Here is a 21,714-nt window from a genome sequence, read left to right as displayed (position 1 = left end):
AACCGATGCTTCACTGAATAGCTCAATGACTACTAACTCCTCAACACCACTCAGTCTGGTTTCAGACCAACCAGTACAGAAATGTCCCTCATAGCACCACGGACAGCATCTGCATGTCTCTGGATGGAGGAGACCCGGTGGCTCTCATCCTCGTGGTTCTATCCGCAGAGTTTTCCGCAGTCCCCCACCCCATCCAAATCCAACATCTACATGTCAATGAAAGCCAAGGACATGCACTTCAATGGATATCCTTCTTCCTGACTGGAAGGACTCAGTCAGGGTGACACCATACATCTCGGGCACCCCCTGAGCCCAACCCTCTTCAACACATATATGATCCCTCAAGCCAGCAGTATCTGCTCTCATGACATCAACATTGTCTCCTATGCCAAGGACAAACAACTCAATCTCTCCATCACGGACAAGACACACAGTACCTTCATCAAATCCAATGCCTGCATCACTGAAATCGCCCACAACATAAAGACCAATTGTCAGAAGCTGAACATCGACCAGACCAAAATTATGATCTTCGGGAAGAGTACTTCACCCTGGGACACCACCTGCTGGTTAACAGAGCTAAGACCAATCCCATATTCCAACACCCACGCCAAGAACCTCTGGATTGTCAACAACCGCAAACTCGACATGGCCACCCAAGTCAACACTGTCACCGTCTCATGCTTACATATCATTAAGATACAGAGGAAAATTTTCAAATATCTCCCAATCAGCACCCGGAAAACTGTCATGCACACCCTCATCACAAGCAATAAGACTACAAGAAAACTCTCTATGCTGGGATCATCAGAAAACTCACCAGAACGGTGCAGATCATTCAGAACTTGGGGACCGAAATTGCTCTGAACCACCCTGATGGAGATCCACTGGCTCCCTATACATAAACGAGCACAATTCAAACTCTTTACCAATACTTCCAAGGCACTACATAACACTGGCCCAGCATACCTCTACAATCGCATCTGCTTTCTCCAATTTCCGGACACCTTTGCTAGTTCGAACTCTTACCTGCACACATTTCGCGCATACAGAAAAACAGATACAGCAGTCAACCTTTTCCTACATTGCTCTTAAAGCATGGAATAAAGAGCAGTTACGCTTAAGAGCTCACTCCTCACTTCTTCAATTCCACAAGAAGCAGCAGAACTGTCTTTTTGAGTAGTCCTACTAGGCTCTACTTTTGGATAAACTCACATCTGCTCAGGAGCAGGATACCCTCCCACGTGGTAGTGGGCTCTTCAAACCTGCATAACCTAACAATGCTCTCCATATGACTGTCTATATTCCCGGGAAAGATCAATGCCTTTCATAGGCCGTAGTGTATGAAAACATTTGCCATACAAGACTAATTTACTTGTTATTATTTGTTTATTTCCAGATGTCAGAACACACAGCACTATTGAGACAAACTGCTCTAATGCTGGACCATTATATGCTGAAGATGGAAGGGATATATGTGTTAGACCTTCACAGGACACCACAGAACATTTTGTACAACCTAGACATGGAGAACACACAGAGATGAGTGGCAGATCTGCACAAGTTACATGTTGGTGCTGAGAAGGACACAGATGAGGATGTAGACACTGAAGGTGGTCTGTAGTTCCAGGACATGGAAATAGATAGGGTAGGTACGGGTTAATTACATTGTCACAGAGTACACCAAATTCTTAAAACTATTTCCACATCAAAATGACACGTAGATGGAAATATACCATCATTTAAGAGTTCAAATTTATGGCAGTCACTCGCATCCAATTTCATCAGTTTGGCACAGCTTCTTATGTCATAAAATGTGCGCCCAGGGGTGTGCGATGAGTGTTCCGTTGTAACGCCCTGAACGTCTCAGGATCGTTTAACAGACACGACAATGAGGACGCAACCACTAGTGAAGGGTTAGTTGTTTTAATGAAGGCAAATATAATAGAAAGAATAAACAAAAGTTATAGTCACTGGAATCCTCCAGGCTAAGTACGTTACCAGCCCACAGCACGGATGGTCCTAACCGTCCTCTGCATATACGCCGGTCCCGGCGTATGCCAACAGAGGGCAGAAATGAAATGGCCGACAATGCCAATCGGTAGGCTGTGAGGGGCACAAAGAGTGTTGGGGAGAATCGAGGAGTCAGGGAAACACCCAGCCGGGGTCTCTACCTGAAGGGAGCAGCCGCTCAACCTCTTCCTCAGACTGCACCGGGACGCGGAGTCACCTCCTGGTGATGCGTCACCGATACCCCAATCACAAGCAAGAAGACTGAACTGAGAGCAGCCGCTCGATCGATCCTGTGGACTTCCGAGTCTGTAACGCGGCAAACACCTCCTGGTGTGCGTTACAGCTGGCAGTCCCTGTGTCTCTGGTCGGGCTGGGAGTTACGACTCCAACCAGCAAAAGCGCCACTGCGCTTGGACTCAGCCGAGTCAAAAAGCGAAGCTCAATGGTTGACCGGTAGAGCTTCCGGGTCCTTCACAGGTGACGATGGGGCAAGACACGGCCCAGGGAGTAACGACTCGACCTACCTCCGTTCTTGCCTTACTGGAGCACCACTCCGGAACACTGCTCTTCACGAAGCAGGTACGTCGGTGTGAACACAATATCCGACAGCGTTGTACCTCCCGGTTCCTCCCTTTATAGGGCGTGTTTTCCTTGAGTTATGTAACAGCTCTCCTGTTTACATAAGGGCGTGTTTCCTTGAGTTATGTAACAGCTCTCCTGTTTACATAAGGGCGTGTTTCCCTTGAGTTATGTAACAGCTCTCCTGTTTACATAAGGGCGTGTTTTCCTTGAGTTATGTAACAGCTCTCCTGTTTACATAAGGGCGTGTTTCCCTTGAGTTATGTAACAGCTCTCCTGTTTACATAAGGGCGTGTGTTCCTTGAGTTATGTAACAGCTCTCCTGTTTACATAACCTCTCAACCGCTCAGCATCCTGGGAGATGTAGTCCGTTTTCGCTGGTTACCGTTTTCCTCCCCTCGTATGACAGGAATTCTTGACAGTACATCCTCCCTCTCAGCGGCTCCCCACGGGTCCAGCGCTGGCAGGAAAACGCCGATGGAACAAGGAGACCAAGCGCGGAGCATGAACCCCTTCAGCCGGTTCCCATGAATGCTCCTCCGGGCCATAGCCTTTCCACGCAACCAGGTACCACAGCTTCCCCCTGCGCCATTTGGACGCCCGTATGCCCGACACTTCATACTCCACCTCCGACTCCACGCATACCGGCCGAGGTGTCCCAGACGGCTTGGAGGGTGCTGGTTTGAGCAATGATACATGAAAGACAGGGTGTTTCCGCAATGACTGGGGCAAGCACACCTTCACGTTCACGGGACCCATACACTTGGTAATTCGATAGGGGCCCATGTACTTGGGATGGAACACACTGTTCTTTCGAAACCTCATGTTTCTTGTGGATATCCAGACGTAGTCTCCAGTGCGGTACAGTGGCCCGGGCCTTCTCTTCCTATCTGCCGCAGCCTTGTATCTTCTCTTGGCCTCTATTAGGACAGCCCTTGAGCGCATCAATGTGTCTTTTATGTGTGCCACCCTGTCCGCTGTGGCGGGAATCCTGTCCTCTCTGAATGGATGTAGAAATGGCAAGAACCTGGGATGTTGGCCATAGTTGCTATAGAACGGAGATGACTGTGTGGAGCTGTGAGTGGCGTTGTTATAGGCTATCTCTGCAACCCATAGCAAGTCGACCCATTCTTCCCTGCCCTGGTCCACAAAACATCGCAGATACTGTTTGAGCGTTTGGTTCAGGCGCTCGGTTTGGCCGTCCGTTTGAGGGTGGTAGCTGGTGGACAGGGCGGTCTTAACATGCAGCGCAGTGCACCAAGTCTTCCAGAATTGTGCAGTAAACTGCGACCCCCGGTCCGACACGATCACCCCAGGTAATCCATGCAGTCGTACCACATTCTTTAGGAGTAGTGACGCCAATTCCCCGGCCGTAGGGACTCTCTTGCAGGGGATGAAGTGCCCCATTTTCGTCAAGTAATCCACCACCACCAGTATTGCCGTCATCCCCTGGTCTACCGGTAGGCCCACCACGAAGTCCAGTGATATGCTATCCCATGGTCTATCCGGGGTTGGAAGTGGATGTAAGAGCCCTTGGGTTCGGCCATGGTCGGTCTTCATGGTAGCACACGTAGGACACTCCTGTCCCCACCTCCTGACATCCACTCTCATGGTTGGCCACCAGAAATGCCGTCCCATGCTAGCCACCGTTTTTTCAAAGCCCAAATGACCTGCGCATGGAGAGTCATGGCACCAGATGAATGCTTGTTTCCTTAGCCTAGGCGTGGGTATCAATAGGCACCTGCCCTTCAGGGGTATCCCGTCCTTCAGCTGCCATTCTCTGTGACTGAGGAGCCACCTCCGCCATGCGAATGACCTGATCCCTCTCTTTATTCCCCTCAGGAAAGTATCCGGTTGGATAACCACCAATACCATCCTCGGGGAAATGATGGAACGCTCGGTCGCAGGCAATGGTTCCTTAACTGCAGATTGACGGGACAGGGCGTCCGCCTTTCGGTTTTCCGTCCCCGGCCGATATGTGATGCGGAAGTTGAACCCCGCAAAGAAGATCATCCACCGCAGCTGCCTGGGAGAAAGGTGTCTAGTGGCCGTCATGAACTGTAGGTTCCGATGGTCCGTGTACACCGATACCACATGTCTTGCCCCCATCAACCAATGCCTCCATTCGGTGAAGGCGTCCTTGATTGCGAGAAGCTCCTTCTCCGCAATATGGTAGTTGCGTTCGGCGTCGTTGAGTTTGCGGGACATGTACGCAACGGGATGAAGCACCCCTGTGTCGTGGTTGCGTTGGGACAAGATAGCCCCCAGCGCCACATCCGACGCGTCCGCTTCCACCACGTAGGGGAGATCCGGATCGGGGTGAGCCAACACCGGCGCCTTACCAAAGGCGCTTTTCAGGGCCTCAAAGGCTTTGTTCGCTTCAGGGGACCAGACAAACTCCTTGGACTTCCTCAGTAGCTGTGTGATTGGGGCCACCACTCCTGAAAATCCATCTATGAACCGCCTGTAAAAGTTGGCGAAGCCAATGAAACTTTGGACGTCCTTCACGCTTTGAGGCACCGGCCATTCTTTCACCGCCTTGATCTTTCGTTCTGCCATCTCCTGTCCCTCTGGACTCAGCATCACTCCGAGGAATTCCACGGATGTGACGTGGAAGTCACACTTGCTGAGTTTACAAAACAGCATGTTTTCCCTCAGCTTTTGGAGCACAGCTTTGACGTGGTGTACGTGCTCCTCCACACTGGACGAATAGATGAGGATGTCGTCGATATATACGACCACGTAGATATCCAACTCCTCTCTGAATACCTCATTCAAAAAGTACTGAAAGGCTGCCGGGGCGTTGCACAGACCGAACGGCATGACGAGGTACTCAAAAAGGCCGAACCTGGTCTTAAAGGCGGTCTTCCACTCGTCTCCGTCCCTCATGCGCACCAGATGGTATGCCCCTTTCAAATCCAACTTGGTGTAGATACGAGCTTTCTTGACCTGTTCCAGAAGTACACTGATGAGAGGCAAGGGGTACCGATTTTTTATGGTTATCGCATTCAATGCCCTAAAGTCCACACAGGCTCTCAGCTCCCCATTAGCCTTCGGGATGAAGAAGAGTGGCGAGGCGGCCGGAGACTTGGACGGGCGGATGAATCCTAGCTTGAGGAGTTTATCCAGGTACCCCCGGAGATGCACGTTTTCAGGCTCCGTCAGGGCATACAGCCTGCCGCTGGGAACGCTGGCCCCTGGCACCAGGTCGATCAGGCAGTCAAACTGTCTATGTGGTGGTAGCACTTCTGCCTTCACCTCATCAAATACATCCTCAAAACTGTGATAAGCCTGGGGGAGAGCCACATCTTTTTCTGCCGCTGTAGCCACCGTCTGACTCCCGCTCTCATCTGCGTCAAGGGATTCCGTTCTTATTCCACAATGCAGGATGCAATACGGTGACGTCATTTCGATGCGATGTGTTGGCCAATCCACAAAGGGGTTGTGTTTCTGTAGCCACGGCAATCCCAATATGACGCCATATTGGGGCGCTCGGATGATGTTAAAATCGATTTGTTCCAAATGGTTCCACCCATATCTCATCGGAAGGACCCCCGTGTGCTGCCCGATGGGCCCTGTCACCAATCGCCTTCCGTCTACAGCATAGACGTCTTCGGGTACAGCTTTGGGAAGAAGCACTAGCCCTAGCCTGCATGCCTCGTTGTGGTCCATAAACATGCCAGTGGCCCCTGAATCCACCATGGCCACAACGGGTATCCACTGGTCATGCACTCCCACGTGCACCGTGATAAACAGGTGTCGTTGTCCCTTAGTGACCGAGTTGGAAAGTGAAGGGATGGATGAGTGACTCCGAGATGCCCCTTCTCTGGTCTTGGAGTCCTCTAGTTTTCCGCCGGTATGTCCACCACGGCTGTTACCGACCGGTTGGCCCGATAACGTGACGTCTTCGGTTTGGCAGGGCATTCACGTACGTAGTGGCCTTTTTTGCCACAATATAGGCACAATCCTTGTTTACGGCGTGACTCTTTCACCGTGGCTGTGAGGCTCGCTCGTATTGCGCCGATGTCCATGGGTTCTCCCTTGGATGCGGTGGAAGTTTCAGGACTTCCCACTGTCACATAGGATGGAAGGGTTCTTCCTTTTCTCCCATGATCCCCCTTTCTTTCGCTTAGCCTATGTTCCAGCCGTAATACCAGGTTGATAAGGCCCTCACATGTCTTGGGTTGAGGGTCAATATGAGCCACGGCGTCCTTGAGCTCATCGCACAGCCCTTGATGGAAGAGCGCCGTCTGTTTAGCAACAGGCCACTTGGTTTCCGCAACCAGCCTTCGGAACGCGTTGAGATACTGCACCAGGTCGTTGGATCCCTGTCTCAACTCAAGCATTTCACGGTCCGCCGTGTACGAGTCAGCCCTTCTGTCGAATACCTTCAGGAATTCCTCGCGAAAAGCACCCCAATCACATAAGAGGGGGTCGTCCCTGCTCACCAGAGGTACGGCCCATTGTGCCGCGTTTCCAGCCAAATAGGATATAAGGAAAGCCACACGAGCCTGACTCGTGGGGAACGCCTTTGGTTTGCACGATAAATGTAGCGCCACTTGTGTGAGGAATACCTGCACTGTGTTAGGATCCCCACTGTACCTCTCTGGTGTCGCCAAGGGGATGGCTACCGGCATTTCCACTACTACCGCAGGGGTCTGATTCGTGAGGGAGGTGCTGGGCGTGAGCGGGTCCAATTGGATAGCATCCAGTCTGGCTTTTACATCGGCTGTTTCTTGCCTAGAGGCAGCCACTTCAACTTGCATGGCCGCTAAAGCAGCCAGCACATCATCAAGTGTTGCCATGTCTGTTATCGACCGGGAGACAGTTAGTGTTATTAAGGTCGGATATTTTGTAACGCCCTGAACGTCTCAGGATCGTTTAACAGACACGACAATGAGGACGCAACCACTAGTGAAGGGTTAGTTGTTTTAATGAAGGCAAATATAATAGAAAGAATAAACAAAAGTTATAGTCACTGGAATCCTCCAGGCTAAGTACGTTACCAGCCCACAGCACGGATGGTCCTAACCGTCCTCTGCATATACGCCGGTCCCGGCGTATGCCAACAGAGGGCAGAAATGAAATGGCCGACAATGCCAATCGGTAGGCTGTGAGGGGCACGAAGAGTGTTGGGGAGAATCGAGGAGTCAGGGAAACACCCAGCCGGGGTCTCTACCTGAAGGGAGCAGCCGCTCAACCTCTTCCTCAGACTGCACCGGGACGCGGAGTCACCTCCTGGTGATGCGTCACCGATACCCCAATCACAAGCAAGAAGACTGAACCGAGAGCAGCCGCTCGATCGATCCTGTGGACTTCCGAGTCTGTAACGCGGCAAACACCTCCTGGTGTGCGTTACAGCTGGCAGTCCCTGTGTCTCTGGTCGGGCTGGGAGTTACGACTCCAACCAGCAAAAGCGCCACTGCGCTTGGACTCAGCCGAGTCAAAAAGCGAAGCTCAATGGTTGACCGGTAGAGCTTCCGGGTCCTTCACAGGTGACGATGGGGCAAGACACGGCCCAGGGAGTAACGACTCGACCTACCTCCGTTCTTGCCTTACTGGAGCACCACTCCGGAACACTGCTCTTCACGAAGCAGGTACGTCGGTGTGAACACAATATCCGACAGCGTTGTACCTCCCGGTTCCTCCCTTTATAGGGCGTGTTTTCCTTGAGTTATGTAACAGCTCTCCTGTTTACATAAGGGCGTGTTTCCTTGAGTTATGTAACAGCTCTCCTGTTTACATAAGGGCGTGTTTCCCTTGAGTTATGTAACAGCTCTCCTGTTTACATAAGGGCGTGTTTTCCTTGAGTTATGTAACAGCTCTCCTGTTTACATAAGGGCGTGTTTCCCTTGAGTTATGTAACAGCTCTCCTGTTTACATAAGGGCGTGTGTTCCTTGAGTTATGTAACAGCTCTCCTGTTTACATAACCTCTCAACCGCTCAGCATCCTGGGAGATGTAGTCCGTTTTCGCTGGTTACCGTTTTCCTCCCCTCGTATGACAGGAATTCTTGACATCCGTGTTCCAGCTGTCTTCTAAAGTAAGAGAACACCAACAGCTGTGCTTGATTATTGGTATTCATAAACATTTCTCAAGTACAACCCTACCATAACTCTGGTTGGAGATTTGTGCCTGCCGAGAATAAATCTGTATCTAAAGTGAGAATATGGCGGGAAAAAAAACACACTGAAAACCGGAGAGGATGTAGAGCAATGGGTCTCAATTTAGGGGCAATAACTTTCCCTCTAAAGAAGCAAACAAAAGTTGTAAAGGCCAAAAATGTGTTTTGCATTTCATTTCACCATGTGTAAATGTAGACTTGCTGCATATCCATAAATGTTTACTCATATGAGTAATCCTGTGAATCAGTGACAGCCTCAGTTTCTGAGAAGCGCTAGAGGAAGTCTTTATGAATTACAGTGAAATGACATTTCAGAAAATTGTATTTGCAAGCCATTATGTGTATATTTTTAACTTTCTAGCAGAATTGTTGGAAACTGCAACCATTTAGAATCTGCTGGGAGCAGTTAGGCAGCAAATGTCTCTCGTGATTGCCATGAGGCAGTAGAAGAAACAGGCAGTAAAGGTGGGTATCTTTGCATTAGTGTCAGTGTACCACTGAGAGGGAGATCAACTACAGTGCAGTGAGGGCTACTGTATGGGTGATAATATCATATTTGTAAGTGGTCTAGGATGATAGGCATCAACAGCTAGCAGGCTCACTGCCAATGAGAGTTTAAGTGATTGTGGCCCTGTCTATTTGACTGTATGCATTTCGACAGGGAAGTCTTAATGAAAGCACAGGTACCTGCTTCTCAGTTGAGGACTCCACTCTATACCATTGTTAGCCTCTTTTAGAGTGTTCATTTTATTATGTATTTCGCCTTCACACCTTTGTATTTGTTGCATTTAACCCGACCCTATCCTGTTCTAAAAATAGATCAAATCCCTCAGAGCTACCTCACATAGAAGAACTGTATTATCAATAACACCCTCTGATCACAAAAGACATTTCAGAACCAGTTAGCTCAAAGGTGCAAGAAACAGTGACCAACTCATGTCTAAAATAAAAATCTGTGCACCGTCAGCATAATAAATGTAGAAGGTACAAGAAATGAATCTATCTGGAATTGATACATACTCTCTTGGAACAACAACTGTGTTATAGAGCAATGAATTAGCAACATTATTTGAAGATAATATGTGTAAAAATGTAATGAGACTGTTAGACTTGGCATCTTTGGCATGGTTTCCCCTGACATTTTGCCTCTACCTCCTGTATTTTTGATGATGTGCTGTCTTAGATGCTTTGGGAACTTTGCCACAGCTGATCAGTGTCAAACTGCAAGTGCTCCCTATGTAAATTTTGGTTACAATTGGTTCTCCCTGATTGGCATCTTTGATTTACAGGTAGGTCCTTAGTAAAGTGAACTAACTGTGCCAGGGCTGGTAAATCAGATGCTACTATTGGGCCTGCTGCACTGATTGTGTCACCCACATGAGTAGCTCTGTAAAGGTCTCTCAGACCGGACACTGCAGTGTCTCTGCGTAGTTGTTAACTGCCATGTCGACTTGGCAAGTGCACCCAGTTGCCAGGCCCTAACCTTCCCTTTTCTTACATGTTAGCAACCCTTAAGGTAGGCCAAAGGCACCCCTGTGGGCAGGGTGTAGTGTCTGTGAAAGGTGGGACATGTCCTGATGTGTGTAACATGTCCTGATGGTGAAATACTGCCAATTTTGTTTTTCCACTATTGAAAGGCTATCTGTTCCCATAGGAAAGAATGGGGAGTTTGCTTGTAACATCTTATAAGTATAACTACCCCTGGGAACAAGATAGGAATATAAAGTTTTGTAAGCCTGAACTCAGAATGTTAAAATGAATCTTTTAGTGAGGGTGATTTTTACATTCTGTGTTTGAAAATACCACTTTTTGAAAGTAGGTATTTTCTTGCTTGGTCATCCAGTGTGCCACTGTTAGGATGTGGATTGCCTTTCTGGATTTAGAGTGTCTAAGGCTGGGGAGGAGCAGTGGCTCCAGAGAGCCTGGGCAGGGTTGACTAGACCCGGGCTGCATTAAGAATAGGGGGGAGGAGATTTCCTTTCACCTGAATGGGTCTTGTCTGCTTTCCACAATGCTGTCTCCACCCCCTGCCAGGAAGCTGCACTAGAGAGGACAGAACTGGTTTTGACTGAGCATAGGGCTTCTCTGTACAAAGAGAACAATGAAATTTGGGGTATAAGTATTCAACCTAAAACCAGTTAACTTTAGATCAATTCTGGAATCAAGAGGAACCTTTGCCAAGGAGAAGAGCTGGAGAAACTGAGGGGAAGTACTGCCCTTGCTGTGTGTCTGGGATTGGCCTGCAGTTGCTGTTTCTGCCAAGAAGAGAAGAAGGACTTTGCGGTGTACTGTGTCCCCTGCTTGAGGATAGTCTCTCAGGGATTGAGTAGAGCGTGCCTCCTATTTTGAAGTCTCAGGAAAGCAAAGACTTCACCCCCAGCTCCCCTTAACTTCCTTGCTGGGAGTTCTGACCTGCTAAGAAGTGCCTCTGTGGGGCCTCTGGAGGTTGTTTCTGCTACTGGGAGCTGGAAAGCAACGCAACAAAAAGAAAATCGACGCATCGCTCTTCTTGCAACAGTTTTCTGGCCGCAACGCTGTGGTGCAAGAAGAATCTCCCTGCACCGCTGCGACACCGCTGAAACTGATGCAGCGCCTGTCGCTGCTGCAAGAATTGACACATCAAAGGGATTGCAGCTGAAGAAATCGACGCTGAGCCATTCAACGCTGCCGCACTGCTCGCCGATGCATCCCGGATTTCCATGCATCGTCCCTGTGCGGCAAGTTTTCCCTGACGCATTACCTATGGATTGGAGTCATTTCAGAATCGACACATTGCTTGCGCCTACAGATCGGACCTGACGCACCGCTCCCCTGTGCCCTGCGGAACTGTTGCATCCCATCCACAAAGGTCTCAGGAAACTACGCATCTCTTTGTTTCTTTACGTCTCCCATCGCTGCGGCTGTTTGGCTTGGTGAATTTTGTTGCAACAACAGGTATTGTGCAAGAAATCACGTACCCATAGTTTTCTATGAACTTAGTTGCTAAAGCATTTTGAAAGTCATTTTTCTTAATACTTGTATGTTGGATTTTTGTTGTGTTGGTCTTGTTAAGTGTAGATAAAGATACCTTATCTTTCTAAACTGGTGTGGTGTCCATTTGCGGTGATATCACTGTATAACTGTTTGTTCTGAGTACAAATACTTTTACACATTGCCTTTGGGATAAGCTTGTCTGCTTGTGCCAAGCTACCAAGGGGGTGAGCAGGGGTTATCTAGAATGTGTATCCCCCTTTCCCTGACTAGAAGCAAGGGTCCCTATCTGGACAAAGGTACCTACCTCTGCCAACTAGAGACCCTCATTTCTAATAGAGACTGATAAGACTGCTCAGTTCCCAGATACACTTTGCCCAGATGGTAAATACAGGAAGCTACAGATTGATGGCTGGACATCATTTATACTTTGCTGCAATAGGATACCTGGAAGAAATAATCGCCACATCCAAAGAATATAGTAAAGTCCTGGATCCAATTCACCCTCACCTAGCTAAATAAGCAATTGCCTTCTCACTTCCTTAATGGTAGAACAACATAAATGTATCCTTTCACTAAGACATAGTTAAATCCCACCTAAAGAACGAAACAATAAATATGATCTGTATAAACCCTAAGGCTGATCAAGACTTTAGCAAAAATAATCACCCATTAAATTATCTTTTCCATCAAGCAATCTCATGAACAACTATCAAGCAGGTTTTTGCAGGGGGCAAAATACTCATATGGCTACATGCAGCATCACCCTCAGTTCCTACCACATGTGGGACTAACATGAAACCTGCCTACTAATCCTATTTGACTTGTTGGCAGCACTTAATACAGTTGACCAATCAAATTCACTGAACATCCGCTCATCATGTCATGTTTTGGTACTGAAGTGATAATTCTTCTGTGTTTCAAATCATACCTAGATGATAGCTGCAACATGGAGAAAGTAAATTACTCCTACTCATGACCTGTAAAAATGCTTTTTGGGGATCCACTGGGGTCCATGTTGACTTCCATACGATCTAACATCTGTTAAGACAATAATGTCCCACGAACGGCGGTACAGTCATGTTCCATTGCCCTGAGTGCCCCACGGTCTATATCTGCTACCCTGGTTTTTGGTTATGGCCTTAGCCTGACACTAATCTAGTGTGTCTGCAGAAGCCTGGACATGTCCCTTGACATTTGTGAGCTCTTGGAACAGTGCTTTATTCTGGAGGGGCACACCAAGCAAGTCACAATTGTACAGGTAGTGGACTACTCTCCCTACCATGGCTTATTAAACAGAGTGTTGGTGACAGCATACAGTGTTTTGCGAATTAGTAATTGTGACCAGACCTTTTATCTGTGTCACTGGAGTGAAGACCTATAGGCCCACTCTTGTAAAGATCCTCAGATCCTAGTGCTAAAATTCCAAGTGTATGTTGTGTGTGTTTGTGTATGTGACCTGTGTAATAAATACATGATATGTGTGAGTGAAGCAGAACAATGGAGGTCTGGATATCCATTTTTGACATACTAAGTCTGGCCTTGTGCACAAGATGATGGCGAGGTGTTTTCCCAGAAAACGGACGTCTATTGCTAGCATTACTGAGACTGGGGGGGAGCAGACCTAGACAATGAAGCTCTCACTCAAGCCTGGAAAAGAGTGAGCTTTGCAGAATCTGGGTAACTGCCCAGACCCATCCACAGAGAACGAGAAAGAGAACTGCTGGGCGAAAACCTGTTAACTGAGTTAAAAGACTGTTGATTAACACAAGATTTATGGCGGTAATGGGCGCCTGAGCCCAATTATACAATAACTAAACCCCAAGAGAGAACTGAATGGACCATAAGGGGCCGGGAGGGAAAAACAAGAATAGGTGCTGGCCTTATCTAGCCCCAAGACACAAAACCACATCTGATGCATGCTCCTATGTGTAGTAGATAGATCTAATGTGCATTGAAGTACTTTTCTCATTGAAAGTCAAGCACTGGGTTGGGCAAACATATATTATACTAATGTATAGTTTTTGAGTGATAAACCCCCTCCAGCCTGAGAAGTCTGGCACTGCTCACTATCACTACTACTAAAAGTCAAATGTTAAAGGGTTACCCATCCTAGTTTACAGAGCCTTAGAAGGACTTACTCTGGGCCATTTGACGCAAACAACCTCAACTTCCCATGGTTGAGGCCCACTAGACACTGCTTGCCTGTTTCTCCCTCAACGGGGTCTGACAACTTCTATCTTGAACCCCTAGGGAATTCTTAGATAATCTGCACCTCTACTACTTATATGTCATTCCACAATCAACAAATCTAGGATTAATCCACAGGCCTGCCAAAGTATCTCCTGAACAGACTCTAGAGTGTTCAGAACGCAGTGGCTCAGTTGGTTCTTGGTCTCCCAAGACAGGAACATATCTCCAATCATTTGCAGAATCTGCATTGGTTTCCATTGAAAAACGTATTCTTTTTAAATCAGCTCTTTTAATGCATAGAGCTTTCCATCAGTCTAGACCTGACTATGTCTCGGCTAGGATTGCCTTTGCACAGCCCGGTGAGAGTTTTACGCTCACCCAGTAATCATCTGCCCAAGATCCCTAAGGTACGTCTGGCTACAGCAGGTGGTCGCTCCTTTTTATTCTGGGGCCCAGTAGGGTGGAACAGGCTCTCTCTAAACTTTTGTCAATCAAAGGCTGAAGTTGTTTACAAGAAAAAGCTTAAGCCCTGGATTTGCTCACAGTAATTGCCATTTTGATCAGTATTTTTCTCATTGACCGTATAGCGCCGGGACACTCGTGAGCAGCCAAGCACTCTAGAAACTCCATTCACTATCACTATAGGTAGAATAATCAAATATCAAAAGGAAGGCTGTTCCCCAAATACAAAACTGGATGACTAGCTGGATACTAAATCTGAAACAAAACAAGACCGAATTCCCGTCAGTTGGTGCCAACCCTGAAAATAATAACATGAATAGATAGGTTACACAACTCAGAGAAGCCGATGTTTGCTTTGAACTGGTCCATAATGCTAAATCCCTAAACTTCACACTATATAAAAAACTAAATCTAGTCCCATATAAAATATAATTGGCAATGGTGCTCAACAACAGTTGAGACTCATTAAAACAAGTGTGATACTAATTCCTTGGCAACATCTCGTATTGGTCAATCTCGCTCTTCCAATCTCAAAACTGGAATATGGGATTTTCTTGCTCACTGGCTTCCCTACTATCCAGGAGGCCCCACTGATAGATGTCCTTCGTACAGCTGCAAGGCAGGCTACAGACACAAATAAACGTGACTCAATCAAAGTAACATGTACAAAACTCTCACTTATTTGTGTCCCATGCCAATTTGTATACACGTTTGTATGATATTTAAAGTCCTGAAATAAAAAAATGCATTAGCTAAGAAATACATGAATTCCATTAGCAGGCGTGGACTCGTGCAATATCACCAACAATCTCCCATTGGAAACAAATTGTCGCAGCAAAATCTCTACCCTAGCCTAAGAATATTTTTGATTTTGCACCAAAGGTCACACATTACCCTCTCCCCCGTCAATCAAGGACCCGTATTTTAATTCCATTCAAAAATAGACTGAAATAAGTACTGCTCCTGAAACTGTTGTCTGGATTCCCGTATGGACTCCTGTACTCTGTCTCGGCATAAACTTTTCTACCTACACAATATAGATACTGCTGCCAAGTTGCTGAAAAACATGGAAAATACATTCTATACTCACCATTTTGCACATGAAACCTTTCTTATTTTCCTCCACCCTTTATCGGCTTTTAAATTCCCAAGATGGCATGGATATGTACCCTTCTAATTGCCTTAGAACAGAGAAATTGTTAATTTGTCATTGTATTATGATCCTTTCTGTTTGTACTTAACATCTTCTAGCATCCACTTCGACTGGTTATGTTCTATAGAAACAGTGAAATCTAAATGAATAAATGGACTTCTCTGTTTTCAGTGTTTATTTTTGTGGATTTCAATGGCGGTTTCTCAGTATTTTCCAAACATTAGAAATTCGTGTTTATTGGTGTTTATTCAGCTGTCTTGCCTCCCTCCCCCACCATATAGCACTAATTAAACATTGATATTTTTGAGTGTTATTGACTATTTTTTATTGGATGTGCGTTTGCGGTCTGTAACACATTCTACAGCAAACACAATGCTCCCTTAGTTTTCTAGATTGAATTTAGAGCTCAAAGTGAGGAATTTGGTAATCCAGATTGAGTGCAATAGTTGTGGTGGTTCTCTGACACTGTCACCTGATGCTAGCCAGTAACCAATGACTGCTAGAGATCTCTAAGAGAAGGCCTCAAACTGGTGGCATCAGCAGTATAAAAAAACTGTAATAAGAAAACATGCAGAAAGTTTTTAGTAGCAGGTATAGGGTAACCTCAGCACCTCATCACCATAGGCACAACTTTATGAACCATAGTTAGAGCAACTGGATATGTTTTGTGACCTGGTAGTACAGTGCAAAAAGAAACTGTGATGAATGCTTTACATTTATAAAGGCAGTGGATGAAAGTATGTTGTAATACCTCTTTCTATCAGAGCAACTAAGGGTTAAGTGTTTAATGCAGTTTGAGCTGTCCCTTACTGACTTGCAGAAGGCTGATCCCAAGCAGCTAGCAATCGATGCTAAGTGTACTGTAGTCAGAGGAGGACATAAAGGGGTGGATCAGCAGGCGGCATCAAAAGCGAAGCGGGACATCGTCTCTCGTCAAATAGACAGAACTTTGAAAAGAAAGGCAATGACAATTGCTAGGAGTCCCAGCCAGAATTTATGCCTAAGGAACCATCCTGTTACGTCAGTGTGAGTTAGTTAGGTAGGTGGGAGGGAGGCCTTCACTCCAAGTAAAATGGTTGCTATGATTTAGACAGCAAAAGCGACATTGAGCTTGAGAGCAAAGACAAGGCGGCAGCTCCTTATATAACCGGTTTTCTCTCCCATACCAAGAACCACAGTACTGGCTTAGAAGAAGTAGTAATGTGGTGGTCAGGTTATGAAACAGGTGGGCCCCAATGCACACCAATACCTCCATGGAGTCTATGGATAAGCAAATGAGCATTAGGGTGGAAATTCTTTTCATACTGTGGATACTAATGAATAATAGTTCAAATGTCTGGCAGTAGTATTAAGGTGCTAATTCTCAGCACACCTGTGGGTTTTATAATGTGGTGCCCATAGCGTGATGGTGCCTATCCCTAGCACAATTCTAGCCCTGGCAAAATGGTGGAAAATGCAGACACACTATTGGCACTCCTCTTTTGCTGGAAGCAAAATATTTGCAATTCTTACCATATTATGGGCACCCATTGGCATGTACTGCCAGGTACGTGAAAAAAGAGCTATTTATGGTGGTTTGTAAAAATATTTGGCAGGTTGGGGATTAGATATCCCTAGCATCTTACTCTCTTGATGGAAAGTCATGTCCTCATGCTGTATAACATTTCCAACATGTCCCATTCATCCAAACATCACACATGCACCAAATATTCCTTTTACTCACATTCCATTCCCTTCATCAAGACAGGTGCGCCCTCAGTCATCCTTCTATAAAGTAAGAAAGTAAGTAAACTCACTCATCCATTCATTCATTCATTCCTCCATCCTTTGACTTATTCTCGCATTCACCTATCCATATAGATGCCTATGCCCGTTATTCACACAAACTCAGCAAACATTGAAATACTTTCCCTTACGGCAGGGGCACTCTATTGAAACAAACACGTTATACTTGCTGCATTGCCAAACCAGATGTATCATACCGGATTCACTGCGGTCACAAGAAGGGTGCATGCTAGTTCGAATGATGAGTTTCCTGACACCTGCCTGCCGCATGTTACGTCATCAGTAAGTTGCTCAGAGTGATGGCAGATGCTTAGTGCGAGAATCAAAGGCTGTGTTCCACCTAAAATGTTCTCCAATATAAATAACACTTCAAACGTATTTACAATGTTTTACCAATGTCGCCTTCAAGTAATGCAAATTTAAAGTGTGCTTCCGGTAGGATGATACTGTTTGCAATCAAGCTGGAACATTAGGAGCTCAGAAGTAGTTTACACACATTGATGAATTCAAAATCCAATCACAGATGTTGATTTTAAAAAAGTGTTTTGACTTTTTTTTTTGCAACTGTGGATTTGATGAAACACCTGAAGTATTAATTGTATGTTTGTATGAAAACACACATGAAATGAAAAGTGCTTACCAGGCTGTGCTGTAAAGAGCATCCTCCTCATCCATTTCCCCATTTTCAGTATCAAAAAATTCAGTCTCAAAATCCTGAAGAGAAATAGGAAAAACTGAATGTGTGCGTCAAAATAACATACTAATCGAGAAGTAAAAAAGCAAGTATCCGTCTTTCACTCTTTTCCATACTTACCTATAGAATGTAAGTTTGGATGCAAAGTTTTATTTTAGTTGTACTTACTTTTTAGGCCATCAAAATGTGAATTAGCAACCAAGAAGAGTAATCTATTCCTACACCCTGCTCTAGTGAGAAATTGTAGGATTTTTTATAGTGCAGTGAAATAGCCACATGTGCACATACCTATTTACTGACCAGTGGCGAATCTTATTCACTCCCAAAAACGAGCTGCTTGCATCAAAATTAATCTGAATCACCTGCCTGACATGTTCCTAAGCCTTCAAGCCACACTCTCCATCTCTTTCTCCCACAAGCACTCTCCCCTGAGTAATTGCTCTCACATTCGCTTCTCGCTCAACACATCTTCTCCTGAAACGCCCAGTGCTTCGAAGCATTCCTACCCAGATTAACTGATAAAGGTCCTACAACTTACCCTATTACCCCAATCTACAGACCGCCTAAACAAAATCAAATATTTATCTGTCCAAGCAACCTCAAGAATATCAGCACTTCTCAACCCAGTGTTCCATCTCCTGCAGAGTACATCAAAGCTGCCCTCCTACTCGGTGGGTCTGTTGTCTCTCATACAACTGTAATAGCCTTCCTCATCTAGGACTTTGCTCCTATGCTGCTGCACTCCCGGAAACCTCTTCTACTGATCTTTATTCCACTAACTCAACACTAACAAGCAGCACACTCCACCGCAATGGAAGAGAAAGAAGGTGGGGTATTGTCCTTAACCACAATGTGTCTACAATTGCTCAGGATTAACTCCGTAAACCCCTCTTACTCCACAGCATCATTGTGAAAACAGCATCTAAACCAATGAGGCTGGACATCTTTCGCTATCCACCCAGCAGCACACAGATGTTTGCTAATAATCTCCTTTATTTTAGCACTGATCATCTTATTTCCTTTTGTGGCAGATTTTGCTGGGAGAATCTCCAGTGAGAAAACGTTGAAGAGACGCATATCCCTCCTCAAATCCTTCCTACAAACTAGCACATTTCCTAAGCGCATTATGAGCTCTACCCTGGACCCGATCTTTCATAAAGAAGCAGCATAAACACAGGTCTAACTCTCTCTAACTGGATTAGGCTGACCACTTCATTGATTTCAAAGTCCTGTATTTAAAGCATTCTTACCATGATAATGGAAATTATAAACTCGTGACCCCTTCAAACACACTGACAAAACGCACTGGCTAAGTCAGGAGCCACTAGGTCTTTCTTTAATATGCAAATACAGTCAATGAAAAACCTGTACATATGTTCACACACTGTTTGTGCAGTGTCTGTGCAACCTGCTCCTTGCTGTTTTTTGCTGTGTTTTCATGCCCATCCCCAATTTGTTATTCCCCAGGATTGCGGTTCTCCTGGCTCTCACTACGCTTGAGGTTCTGGTGCCATGCGGCACTGTACGCTTGGGAATAAAAAGGTAGGCATGGACATCAGCAGCGCACAAAGAGGCATGTGGCAGAAAAGCACAGATCAAATAGTCTTTGCACAGTTGTCAATACCTATCAGTTTTAATGCCCTTACTAATCTACATAGAACTGATGGATTCTGATGACATAAATGTAATTAGGTGTGGATTTTGGAATAAGATCAAATGATGAGTAGTACTGCTGTAACTGAATTAAAGTAAAATGAAGAAAGACGTATTTTGTCAGACGGCTGCAGAGATAGCCTAAAGGAGTCCTGAACTCCTTAGGCTCACAGGGATCAGAACCACTCTTCAAGGATAATCTGGCTGACATCCAGTCAACTGGGATAAGGACACAGAAGGGAAGGAAGAAAGAGGCTAAGTCCAGTGAAGAAGGTCCATTTGGCCAATGTAGAAACGTGGCATGTCTAGTTTGTCCTTTGTGTAAGGCAAGGTGATGAGGTATGACATGATGGGTCTATGTGTGCTTGGACTGATGGACATGCTATAGAATATGACGTGTGGAAGCTGTAAGAGTGTTGTGGTGAAGGAATGTTGTTTTCTGTATGCTGGGGGATGTCTGGGAGATGAAATCTAGTGGGAGGGTGAACGGAGCCTTAAAAGGACCTACCTGCTGTGACTGCAACCTAAGGGCCTAACATGGAATAACATACTTCTTACTTGAATGACTCTAGAATCCTGTATGACACTACCCTACAACTACAACACCTGTTTTGAGAAGACTGTACTACTCATAAACCGATGCCTGGGTGTAAAAAGATAGTGCTTAGAAACAAACTGAAGACCATGGGGATGCAGGAGACCAGGTGTGACTTTTGCAGCATCAAGCAATATTGACACTCAGTCATATTTCTCATTTTTGAAGGACCAGAACGAGGGAACAAATTTCTTTTACGCTTACTATTTCCAATAAACGTTTCCATCGTTTTCGAAGCTAAGTACCCCAAAATAAACATATAATAAATAGATACAACACATAGCATGTAAGATGGCCCTATAATGTCGTCTTGGGGTTCTGATGACATTTACAAACCTCTTGGCCTAAAGGTTTATGATGTCACGCCAATACACCTCAATTGTATCATTGGACCATATCGATCTTCCTTTCAACACATGTACCCACACATATATTATATAAATATAAACATGCACATATATATCATACAGTAAGACTTGCCATTCACTCCTATAGAGAAATAATGTGTGTCTGGCTCTAGGAACCTGAAACCTACCTCATACGATGTTTCAATTTCGGGTAGGTTTTCATTAGATGAGTCTAGTAAAATAAAACAAAGTTGAAACAAATATGAAACACCAGTATTGTTTTTAAAAACCATCATCTGCCTGTAGGGTCACAATCAAACATGTGCAGGAACACAAATTATTACTTATGAATTTTATAACAGGACAAATACAAACAGGAGACAAGATGAATACCTAATTTACTATTCTTTGCATTAAACAGGATGAACAAATGTTATTTTCCAATTCTCATAACTACATTAAAGAATATAATATACCTAGATACCTGGGTATAACTTTATTTTATTTTATGCTGTTAACAAAGCCTGTCTTTGCGTAATTGAAAGTCTACTTTACGTTAGCATCAGTTTCTGGTGTCGGTGCCCCGAAATGAACACAGAGTAATTTTGGCAAATGCTTGCCTTTCTCTGCCTTTGTATAAATGTACTTCGAATTTGTTTCCCAAAATAACCCATATAATATCATTGTGACCACTGAAATATTAATAAGCTGCCACTCAGATGTTTAATGCATTTTTTATACATGATTATTGTACCTTATGTGTTCTACCATAAGGGTTTGTGGAAGATATCATAAAATTACAATCCTCAAAATGTATTATTACACTGATTGCGGTTTCATCACTATATGCAAATTTGACAATAGGATGTCTGCCACTGCTCTTTTGCTATGTACATATGAAAATTGCTATAAATACTAAGAGTGACCCAAGAGGCACTGCACTTCCACTTGCTATTTTACTTTTTGTTCCTTGAATCATCCCACAGAGCAATGCTAAAGGGCACAATTCATGTTAATTTCAATATGGCTCTGAATTAAATGCTTACTGTTAAACCTGGCAGCCTTGGTGTGGGTTTCCCTTGTATTTTTGTCTTTGCCTCCTGTGTTTTCACTGTGAGTTGAACTTTAGTTTTGCTGGTCTAGATGC

At 45.3% G+C, this 21,714-nt stretch overlaps 1 protein-coding gene across 3 annotated transcripts in view; it reads right to left on the bottom strand.

Moving 5' to 3' along the window:
• Positions 1-21,714, bottom strand: part of ARAP2 (ArfGAP with RhoGAP domain, ankyrin repeat and PH domain 2) — a 1,345,662-nt gene that overhangs the window by 1,159,046 nt on the left and 164,902 nt on the right. For all 3 annotated transcript variants that reach the window (XM_085642300.1, XM_085642298.1, XM_085642299.1), the window contains exons 4-5: positions 20,756-20,799; positions 17,919-17,992 (exon numbers count right to left, since the gene is read on the bottom strand). In XM_085642300.1, coding sequence (XP_085498426.1) covers positions 17,919-17,992; positions 20,756-20,799 — 118 coding nt within the window. The remainder of the gene's footprint in view (positions 1-17,918; positions 17,993-20,755; positions 20,800-21,714) is intronic.

This window comes from Triturus cristatus, chromosome 2_2 (assembly GCF_964204655.1).
Source record: "Triturus cristatus chromosome 2_2, aTriCri1.1, whole genome shotgun sequence".
In the NCBI taxonomy this organism is placed as follows: domain Eukaryota; kingdom Metazoa; phylum Chordata; class Amphibia; order Caudata; family Salamandridae; genus Triturus; species Triturus cristatus.
The sequence above is the reverse complement of the archived record's forward strand: the minus strand, read 5'-3'. Positions and strand labels throughout refer to the sequence as shown.